This window comes from Salvelinus alpinus, chromosome 1 (assembly GCF_045679555.1).
Source record: "Salvelinus alpinus chromosome 1, SLU_Salpinus.1, whole genome shotgun sequence".
NCBI classification, from domain to species: Eukaryota; Metazoa; Chordata; class Actinopteri; order Salmoniformes; family Salmonidae; genus Salvelinus; species Salvelinus alpinus.
Genome location: NC_092086.1, coordinates 102,522,136 through 102,533,915, shown reverse-complemented (window position 1 = coordinate 102,533,915; position 11,780 = coordinate 102,522,136). Strand labels below are relative to the sequence as shown.

Here is an 11,780-nt window from a genome sequence, read left to right as displayed (position 1 = left end):
TATTGTTGTGTTACGCTCCAGTATGTCTCTTTACACACAGTATGTAGTGACTTGCTCTTTGGAGTTTTAGGCTGGTTATCTGTAAAGTACATTGAGACAACTGCTGATATAAAAAGGGCTTAATAACATACATTTGATTGATTGATTGATATTTGTTGTGAACTTGTGTACCTTTTTTTTTTTTTATTATTATTTTTTTTTTATTTTTATTTTTTTTTTTTTTTTAAATTTATCCCCTTTTCTCCCCAATTTTCGTGGTATCCAATCGCTAGTAATTACTATCTTGTCTCATCGCTACAACTCCCGTACGGGCTCGGGAGAGACGAAGGTCGAAAGTCATGCGTCCTCCGAAGCACAACCCAACCAAGCCGCACTGCTTCTTAACACAGCGCGCCTCCAACCCGGAAGCCAGCCGCACCAATGTGTCGGAGGAAACACCGTGCACCCGCCCCCCTCAGTTAGCGCGCACTGCGCCCGGCCCGCCACAGGAGTCGCTGGAGCGCGATGAGACAAGGATATCCCTACCGGCCAAACCCTCCCTAACCCGGACGACGCTAAGCCAATTGTGCGTCGCCCCACGGACCTCCCGGTCGCGGCCGGCTGCGACAGAGCCTGGGCGCGAACCCAGACTCTGGTGGCGCAGCATAGCACTGCGATGCAGTGCTCTAGACCACTGCGCCACCCGGGAGGCCCTTGAACTTGTGTACTCAATAAAGAGATAGAAAAATACTTACATTGAGAAAAGATGTCTCTTAATTGATTATATTTTTGATTATCAAGTTTTAGTTATGGGTATGATCAGTCATAATAGATTATTAGTGTATTAGTGTACTGCATGCTTGGAAAAGAGTATGAGTGTTCACTGAGATCGAGTGTGTCATTAACAGTGGGATTTTGACAGTGATTTCATCCATTCCTACAGCGCTTTCTTGTGGCTATTTGCTGCACTACACCACCAAGGGATCATGGCACAGCTTGAGTTATCTGTGAACTCCAGCTTCCTCCTGACCGAGCCAACACCTCATCAGACAATTGAGTAAGGAATATTACGTTGAGAAAAACAACCTATGAACAACTTAATTTGAAGGTTCAAAATGTAATTTTTTCCAGTACTATTTTACATCCAGCATGTTTACTGTGACAGGGCCTTTGTTCCTATTTTAATGATGGTTTGTGATGGATTGTGGTTTCTCTGGTGAACACCACTGTGAATCCCCCTGGAGTCTCTACATACTATGCACAGAGCTCAATGGCTCAGCAGACACAACAACGTATACACATGTGAAATAACAGACTCACTATGAGTTTTATGAAAAAAAAGAATGCATGTATTTAGGACTGATACAACGTTATACATTATTACAGTAAAAATGGGACAAACAACATGTAGTGTAAATAATTGTGCAATTGAACAAAATTGACTGTTCTATATGTCATGATGAGATAGCGAGTATGAATCTTATCATGTATTATTGTTGTACTGTATCAGACCCTAAGGGCCCTGAGTTGTGCTTATGTGTTTTCTGTTATTCTCTCTGTTCTGACCTCTCCTCCTAAGGCAGGGTCATAGAGCACCCTCTAGGTTCTGGTAGCATTCTTCACTGTCGACAGCAGCAGGATGAGAGAGACAGGCCTTTACTTGGCAGTGATGACTACGGGAGCATCGGTAGTGATGGTAGCCACTGTGGCTGCCTCCTCAGCCGAGTCGCTGTCACTGTCATGGCTCTCGTTGCTCTCTGCTGAGTCGCTGTCTGCTGCCCCAGGCCTGGCTGTAGCCTCCTCACTACTGTTGCTGCTGTCAGTCTCATTACTGGCGCTGGTGCTGGTGCTCTCGCTAGTACCATCGCTGCTAGCGCTACTGGTGCGCTCACTGGTGGCATCACTCTCCAGGCTCTTGGCCTTCTGGCTCTCGGGGCTCTCAGAGGGGGTCCTGTCCTGGCTGGCTACGTCGAAATGCGCTTGGCGCAGGCTGGGCTCCTCGGCTTTCCCGCTGGAGGCATCCAGAACCTGGCTCTCCACGTCAGGGGTGCTGGTGTCCTCCTCCATCAAATCATGCACCTGCAGGGCCTGGAGGGGGAGAGAGAGAGGCGGTGGAAGGATGTTTAGATCAACTTCCAAAACTAAATGGAAGGAAATAATGCCTATGAGTTTGAAATGGAGAATTCTAACACAGAGGAGAAACAAATTTACCTTGAACCCTGTCATCGTCTTCTCAATCTCGTTTCCGAGCCCGGTGTCGTAGACGGACACCTTTTTGCCAGCATACAGGCCCTCATCCATCTTTCCATAAGCTTTGTAAGAGGAGGGTCCCTTCTCGATGTTGTTAGTATCTACATAGATGATAGACTTCTTGTAGTCGCTGGGGTAACCCATGCTGTCTCCACGTCCGTCGTCGTAAATGGGGGCCTCAGTGGTAGCCATTGTGGGCTCTACGGTGGGCTCAGCTGTCGGAGGGGCAGCGGTGGTGTCCGCCTCCTCTGACTCACTGGACTCGGTTGTGTCCTGAAAACACACCACATCACAACAACACCTTTAGTTTTACATAACCTCTTATAAGATATAAAGTTCAAATAAGAGCTTGGTGAAACGCTCCTGTCTGTCAACATTAGCTAGATGTCTTCATTGAACTACAAGCTATAGTCTCAGTGTGACCCTGTAGACTTACTGGAGCCATAACTACATATGCATCTATAAATAAAAAGTGACTCAATATATCCTACATATAAGCTGTCAGTAGTTTTATACATAGTGCATTACTCACATCGCTGTCTGCACTGTCTGCGCTGTCCTTGCTTTCATTGCTGTCTGCACTGTCTGCACTGTCTGTGCTGTCTGTTGATGCTGTGCTGTCCGATGTTGGGTCTGAAGTAGGATCAGCTCCCTGGAGAATAGAAAAACAGGATCAATCAATGTATCAAGTATCATCCATCAAAAGCACAGATATGGTTGTCTCTATCAGGTGTAAGATTGATTTAGCATCTTATGCTTCATTATGCTACAACATAATTATGTTTTACCTCTGTTTCATCGTCGTCAGAGCTCTCGTCTGATGTTGTAGCGGTATCTACATTCTTAAAGAAAACCTCAGCATTAAAAAGAGTCCAATAAAAACAGACATATTAATACAGTTTTCCCTACAGTGCAAATGTATACATTTCAATGCCAACACACCTACAGATGATAGAGGAATGTTTGCTGAAAGAGGCTCTTACCTGTACAGGGGCCACCTCAGTAAGTTCTGCTGGGGCTATCCCAAGCACTGGAGCTGGTTTCACCTGACAACATGAACAGGAATTTAAGTTGATACCAATGTACACATCTGTCTCTCTGTCTGACTGGCTTTTTTAATATATACTGTATGTTCTCATATAAAAGGAACACTCACCAGTTCTTCTGAGCTCTCTGGACTGTTGCTGGGCGAGCGTATCGCCGGGCGACCGAGGACCGTTGCAAAGAGCAGGACGAAAACAATTGCAGCCTTCATTGTCACAAGGTGTATCTAAAAAAAAAAAAAAGAATCATGAAAGCCACCAAATGATGAGAACTGAAAATACAAACTCTGTTGAAAGCTGTACACTGTGTAGGCTACATGTAACACCTTTTTAAATGTAAAAATGTGATACATTATTTTTTCAATTTGTAAAGTATTTTTGTCTGTAATGTCTTTTTCGTTATGTGTCTGACCCCAGGAAGACTAGCTGTCGCCATTGGCGTCGGGTAATGGGTATCCTAATAAAAGCAGAAATTACAGCAGAAATGCCCGGATGGGAGGCAATTAGACTGATTTTACATGAAAAGTGCCTGTGAAGTCCTGCCTTGTAATGTTTAAACCCTTAACCCTTAAAGCCTTGATTACTATACAGGGAGAACACCAACCATGGGCCCTTATGAGTCTCCGCCATAGCTAAGTGGAAGGACTCTGGTAGAAGTGCACTCCTTTTAAAGTCCCTAACCGTTGGCAGATAGAATGGGCTTCCCTCCCAACTAATGACATCCAGCCTAGCCTACAATGAGACAGCCTATAGGGAGGAGGTCAAAGACCTGGCAGTGTGGTGCCAGGAAAACAACCTCTCCCTCAACATGATCAAGACAAAGGAGATGATTGTGGAGTACAAGAAAAGGAGGACCGAGAACGCCCCCATTCTCATCGACGGGGCTATAGTGGAACAGGTTGAGAGCTTCAAGTTCCTTGGTGTCCACATTACCAACAAACTATGATGGTCCAAACACACTAAGACAGTCGTGAAGAGGGCACGACAAAACCTATTCACCCTCAGGAGACTGAAAAGATTTGGCATGGGTCCTCAGATCCTCAAAAGGTTCTACAGCTGCACCATCGAGAGCATCCTGACTGGTTGCATCACTGCCTGGTATTGCAACTGCTCGGCCTCCTACCGCAAGGAACAACAGAGGGTAGTGCATACGGCCCAGTACATCACTGGGACCAAGCTTCCTGCCATCCAGGACCTCTATACCAGGTGGTGTCAGAGGAAGGCCCTGAAAATGGTCAAATATTCCAGCCACCCTAGTCATAGACTGTTCTCTCTGCTACCGCACGGCAAGCTGTACCGGAGTGCCAAGTCGAGGTTCAAAAGGATTCTTAACTGCTTCTAATCAAAGGGCTACCCAGACCCCTCTTTTACGCTGTTGCTACTCTCTGTTTATAATCTATGCATAGTCACTTTAACTCAACCTACATGTACATATTACCTAAATTACCTCGACTAACCGGTGCACCTGCACACTGACTCTGTACCGGTACCCCCTGTATATAGCCTTGCTTGTTATTTTACTGCAGCTGTTTAATTATTTGTTACATTTATTTTCTATTTTTTTACTTAACACCTTTTTTTTCTTTTCTTATTAACTTCTTAAAGCATTGTTGGTTAAGGGCTTGTAATAAGCGTTTCACTGCAAGGTCTACACCTGTTTTATTCGCCGCAAGTGACAAATAACATTTGACTTGATTCTATTTTTTTTAATGCCTAACCCCATGCATGAACGTCTCCCTTGTTTTCCAGCTCAACTACTCTCAGCTAGAACAACATTACATCAAGAATAACTCTGAGCAGGCAGTCTTTTAGCTATACCTATAATGATCTCTGCATAGTGTATAATTCCCCAAGTTAGAAGTGGAAGTTTGGAAGACCACGGTCCAGGGAGGCAGGGAACATGATGAACGTCCCTCAGCTTTATTTTGAAAGCCAACTCTACTTTTTTCATTAAATCCTTGGGTTCTAGAATAGAAATCTGTTTTGTCGACAGACGGAAGTGTGACGGAGGCGAGAAAAACAACGTGGGATGTTGAGAGGATGTTGTGTGGATGTGATCTGACTTCAGAAGTAACTAATCCAGCCTGTCAGTTTTTCTGTTATTATTATTTCTCCTCACAGCAGCCCTTTAAATGCTGTGGCTTAGTCTTGGAACAGACTGTACGAGTCAGTTAGCTGAGAACAAATTAGCTGTGGATTGGTGAGCTGAGGCCACAGCTTCCTCTTCCTGCTGTCACGCTCACGTTCATCACTCCAACACTATAAAACCTAGTTTATGATTTATTTCACTCTATCAGGTTCAAGCAAAGGCATATACATATCTGGTGTCTAGAGAGAATGTGTAATAACACAAACTAATTGTTACACCAGACTAGTGAGCTCTATTTTCTTTTTGTACATAAAAAAGTGCAACACATTGAAGCATTGACTGTGCAGAATGATAGATTATAAGTGCTGAAGAGTGTCTCCCAGATTTCTTAAAATTGTGAAAATATTTGATATTTGAGTTGCACAAAATATAAAACAATTCGCCACAATTTTCTTTGAGCTTTTATAGGAGAGGATTATAGAAAGTAAGCACCAACATCTATACAAGTGAAAACCATTATTTACCTTGACTTGTTCTTCAGAGAATCCACAGGATAGCTCTAGAGTAGTTAATCAGGAGGATGAGTGGAGAGCTGCTCAGTATTCTCTTGGATGCCAAAGGAGGAACAGCACAGTTCAGTTTGGATGTGAATGGATGCTGCTGAAGGGAGGCTGCTGGTTGGCTTATAAACCCAGCTGCCTCCAGCTCCAGCCAATAGCAGCAGGGCTAGATGTGTCTTGTGATGTTTACCACTTCTGGCCCACCTCTCCTCTCCCACTCTTCCTGTGGTTGGTGTGGCCACTCAATGCAAACATTCATCAATCGACAAGACAGAGGAAGAAAAAATCCCTCTTATCCTGTATTGTTAGAAATAAACCGAGGACACAAGCCCTGTGAAATTGAGATACATGACAGTACTTACAGTCATATGATAGAAAACACAAAATGAAGACATTTTGGCTTTATTACTGTTGAAGAATTGTGTAGCAGATGAACCATGATTGAAGTACCAAAACATTACTGTTGGTTTGTAAGGTGATCCTCCTTACATAATCAAGGTCAAAGAGGAGATGAATGTGTTTATTTGTTCTTTTATTAGGATCCCCATTAGCTGTTGTTATTGCAGTGCACTCATGAAAAGTACTACTGAATTACTACACAAAACCTGTTTGTGCAGTAGTGACTATCTAGAGGCATGTAGGAATTGTGCAGTGAATGTGTAGTTTATGCACTACTCAAGATACACAAGTAGGGTTTTGTAGTGTTTGGTAAGAAAACAGTAGTGTTTCCAGTAATAATCAGGTAGAGATTTTTACTACAGTACTTGATGTTGGTAGCAAATAAGTAGTCAAAACACTACAGTTTTACTACACAGGCTTTTCAATAGTAATCAGGTAGAGATTTTACTACTTGATTGACTGGTAAGGATAAAGGGAACAATGAATTGAGCTAAATACAGACAAGTCCTTGATGAGAACCTGCTTCAGAATGCAAACATCCTTAGACTTGGGGTGAAGATTTAAGTTATAACAGGACATTGACCCCAAGCATACACCTAAAGCAATGCTGGAATGGCTTCAGAACAAGAATGTGAGTGGGCCAGCCTTGAGTGGCCCAGCCAAAGCCCAGACTTGAATCCCATTGAAAATCTGTGGAAGATTTCGGTTCACCGCCACTCACCATCTAACTTAACAGACCTTAAGAAAATCTGCACAGAGTACGGAAGAAAATCCCCAAATCCAGATGTGCAAAGCTGATACAGACATACCCAAGACGACTCAAAGCTGATACAGACATACCCAAGCTGTAATCGCTTAAGGTGCTTCTACAAAGTATTGACTCAGGGGTGTGAATACTTATGTAAATTAGATATTTCTGTATTTAATTTTCAATACATTTGCTAAAATGTAGAAAAACATGTTTTCACTTTGTCATTATTTATGGTATTGTGTGTAGATTGGCGAGATATATATATTTTTTTAATACATTTTGAATTCAGGCTGTAACACAAAAAACATGTAATAAGTCAAGGGGTAAGAATGCTTTCTGAAGGCACTGTATATTGTATGGAGAGTACAAGGAGATGGAGTAATCATTTTGCGGAGGAGGAGAACTTCCAGACACCTATGTATTCTCTGAATTCTAGAAGACACTTCTCTTAAAAGTTGGAGAGCATTGAAATAAACAACCCATTAAAGTAGTAGGTATGAAATGAAGGTAACATCCCTGATTGGTTTCTTTGTCAAACTATCTATCCTAACCCTGCATTTAACTTGTCTGGATTTCTATATTAATGTTTGACAGGTGTCTGACATATTCACTGGAGTATGCATTGCTACATGTTGAGTCTGCTATTGTACTTTACATGTAATCCACTATAGCTTGATTTCTTACTGTATATCATAATAAATTAGCCTCCAGGGGCTTTGCATGTTCAGTGGAATGGTTCAGGGTATATTCATCTCTGACTAAGTGGAGGAAAAATGTTTTAAAAAGGAAGACAAGGCACAACACCAGACATGTACAGTGAAACTCCCAGACAGACGTCTGGAATTCTTGAGAGTGGATGCATCAAGTCGAGACATGCTGCATTTGTTACGTTTTTCACCTCGTTTGTGTTCATGTCACAACAGTTCAATCTTCTTCAGCTTGTGTCTGGAATTCTCATTGAGATGTTTTTACGTGTGTCTGATATCAAATCAACCAGTGGTTCACCAGAAACTGAACATCAGACACCTCTAACACCCCTATAGCACCACAAGATTACAGACTTTCTTCCCTTTCTGCCTGATCCAATCATTACCTCAACACCTACAGTACCTTGAGGCTCTAATGCAGGGATGGGCAACTTTGATGGGGTGAGAGCCACAAAAAAACGGAACTCATCATAAGGGGCCGCAGGGGCTCATGTTTTGCTTGCAAAACATTTTAGCAACCCCCCTCATGACAGCGAAGAGAAAACATTTCAGTTTTAAAGTTCATTTCCTGCAATTCTCCAAATTTTTTCATGAGGTGTAGAGAAAATGTTGGCATTTTAAAGTAAGTTTTCTGCAATTCTACACATTCCATGGAGCGGAGAGAAGATTTAACAATTTTGTAACTCAATTCCTGCAATTCTACACAGAGAGAGAGAGAGAAAGAGAGAGAGAGAGAGAGAGAGAAAGAGAGAGAGGGGATATCACATCACTGGACCACCCAGTCCTTATTCTTTATATCCTTTGTGGAAAGTCTGCAGTAGAACTAGGAGATCCACTTTTACGGTCTCCTCAGAGCATGTTAAGGACCTTACTGTAATCCTAGTCTGGTCAATGCAGGGCTGGCGGTTTGGCTGCCTTAAAGCAAAGCTCAAATCAGGGAAAACACATGGCTCCAATTGAGCCATGATCCACAGCATTAGTTTATGAAGCTGATGTAATTCGTTGAAGTGGAACCCATGTATAACAACAGGCAGAGACATTGTTAAATGCACCTTAGGCCCGGTGGTCATTTAGTTTGGAAATATTATTTAAACTCATTGTAACATACATGCATTATGGAGATTGTGTAGTGTTTTAATGGAATATTGAATTAAGTCGTCAACTTTCGTTATCGTAAAAAACTACACAAGAGTGTTTATAGTTGGTGGCAAAGATCAGATGTGGTCTCGTTCGGGCTGATTCACAGTGAGGGATGATCCCGCTGTAGACCTAAAGCCTGTAAATGTGGTATTGCACTAACTGTTATACAGTGGAAGAACCCAGTACAGGCCAAGTAGTCATTAACGGTTTGTTTGTGTGTGTGTGTGTGTGCTTGTATGTGTTACTATATGTTAGTCTGTGTCATACCGCAGGTGAAACATATTAACCACATAATGTCTTCATAATGTCTCCATAAGCCCCCATAGATTTATAGAAGTGTTTGGGTAGTGGGTAGAGTTTTTACAAATTCATATATCTACAGTGTGACATACTGAAAGACAGGAGATCATATTACTTTACATAACATTTATGTTACTAATTGTGTCAAACTGGTCTGTGGGACTGCACCAAGGGAAAGGCTATTATTATCTTTACCCTCCAAACAAAAATGGGTAGTTAGGACGTCCCCAGAAGGTCACGAAATGGTCGCCTAAAGTGGTCAGGACATTGTGGCATGGTTTCTTGGAGATTTTGTCTAGTTCCCGGTTTGTCCCGGGACATCCTAAGGAGTTTTTTTTTATGTTCTTAGGACTTTGTGTCATGGTCCCCTGGAATTAAATTTTTTTGGTGACAAACCGGGAACTGGACAAAACCTTCAGGGGACCATGACACAATGTCCTGACCACTTTAGGCGACCGCTTTGTTACGTTATTCGGACATCCTAACAAATTTTTGTTTGCAGAGACGTTCCCTTACGACCATCATGCGACGTGCTAATGACTAGTAAAATGAAAGTCCTGAGAACGTCCTAAAAAGGTCCTGATATGGTCCTCAGTGGCATCCGGGTAACTTACAGGGAACTAGACAAAGGTCCTCCAAAGAATGTTCTCTTGGGGCCATCATGCAACGTCCCCTTGACCATCATGAAACGTCTCCTTGTGGTCATTGAATGTTCCACGGATAATGTTCTATCAGAACCAAATAAGAACCTTTTCATAAACTTTTGTAATGGACATCAAAATAGCTTATTATAACGTTATGCTGCGACCAAACCGGGACCTGTACTGAACGTCCTTTTATGGTCCTGAAGTTAACGTCAGGTTTTAATGTTCCTAGAACGTTCTTAGAACATCAGTGGGATAACGTCTTGCTGAAACCCTTAAAGAGACCTAATGGGAACATCGCCTCGTGCTCTTGAGTCTGTACTCAGTTCTTTGTGCAAGTGGGAGAGAGTGAATGAAGTCAATGGCAATTTGTCTGAGATAGAGGTCTTTGCCCTAACCTAGACTAAGTATATTCCAAACAACAGGCAATTTCATGTCAATTTATATTTGGAGAGAAATTAGATTAAGGACAAGTGTGAGCAGCATACCAGCTCTGCACTTACTCAAGGTCTTGCAAGCCCTGTCGCATACATCGGATTCTATGGCCTATTGAACAACATTTGTTGTTGACTGTAGAATAACAGTTGCACTGTTCTGATTATTTGTGTGAAGTCGGTATACAGTTATATGGGTAAATAACTAGAGAAATATATTTTGCAGTATATGATACTTCAACTTTATAAGTTTGGTGTTCCCTCTCAGAAGATGTCACAATGTAAAACACTCAAAGGTTTTACTGTTGCAATACAAACAGAAAGCACAATAAGAATAATGCAACTAATCATGTGGAAACCCTGTTAAACAGAGGAGGCCTTTAGAAAACTATCTGCGCTCAATTTGACTTTGTATGGAACAGAACCAGCACCCAAAAACAAATCATTTGACACATTCGTTTTTATAAATGTTTATACTCGGAACAAGACGTAAAACGATTGAAAAGTTCTTCAAGTTTAGTCACGTATTACTTTGGAAAACTTTTTAATTTATGATTTTGGATTGGAGAAAAACTATAAAAATGGTGGCACCATTTTTCAGTTAGCCCACACACCATAGAACCGGAAAGTGTCTAGAATGTTGAATCTTGTTGTTCTTCAATCTCCGCAAGGAAATCTGGAAATCTTGACAGAAAAAGTGCAATATTTTAATGCAAAAACAACAGGTCTGTTATTGGGAACATCATGAATGTACTGTACTAGTCTGAGGTAGCCGACCATCTTAGGTCATTGTTTTCTATGATCCCACATACAGTTTCTGGTTGAGACAGGCCTCACACACAGCTCAGATTGTGTCTTCATGTCTGCAATATTCTTGGTTTCCACCCCCAGTTTCCACAGTGACTGGACTGCCCTTCTTCCTGTCTCTGTTTTTTCCCCTACAGTGTGCTTCACTTCCTGGAACCCAGGATGTGGTTCCATGGTGTCACTAATCTGGAGTCAGACAAGCCACCATCAGCCCACCTCTTCAGCTGACTAGATGTATTTGTGGACTTTTAATTTTTATTGGAGAATGAGTAACATCCTGAAAAAATACTAATTTGACCTTATACTGTCAATGTCATTGTTGGCTGTATTGTCTCCTTGTAGTCTATTGATGGTCTACCGCAGTGTTTCCCAACTCCAGTCCTCCAGCACCCACAACAGTACACATTTTTATTGTAGTCCCAGACAAGCACACCTGAGTCAACTTGTCAACTAATGATCAAGCCCTCAATGAGTTGAATCAGGTGAGTTTGTCTGGGGCTACAACAAAAATGTGTGGTATTGAGGGAAACACTGGTTTACCGTACACCCAATCTTTTTCTCTGTCTTATACCTACAGATGTAGGATCTTGATTTGAGACAGTTTGCTACAGCAGGAGAATAATCGTGCAGCAACAGGAAATGAGAATTATTATGTGTATTATAATTAATGTACATTT

The 11,780-nt window shown here is 42.0% G+C and overlaps 1 protein-coding gene across 1 annotated transcript; it reads right to left on the bottom strand.

Moving 5' to 3' along the window:
- Positions 1-1,305: 1,305 nt before the first annotated feature.
- LOC139553690 (dentin sialophosphoprotein-like) lies at positions 1,306-6,020 on the bottom strand. Its single transcript, XM_071366319.1, has 7 exons — positions 5,886-6,020; positions 3,386-3,499; positions 3,213-3,275; positions 3,018-3,071; positions 2,762-2,881; positions 2,191-2,502; positions 1,306-2,067 (listed from the first exon to the last, which is right to left on the bottom strand). Exons 2-7 carry the CDS (start codon positions 3,482-3,484, stop codon positions 1,636-1,638), a joined length of 1,080 nt encoding a protein of 359 aa, XP_071222420.1. The 5' UTR covers positions 3,485-3,499; positions 5,886-6,020; the 3' UTR covers positions 1,306-1,635.
- Between the last annotated feature and the right edge of the window lie 5,760 nt (positions 6,021-11,780).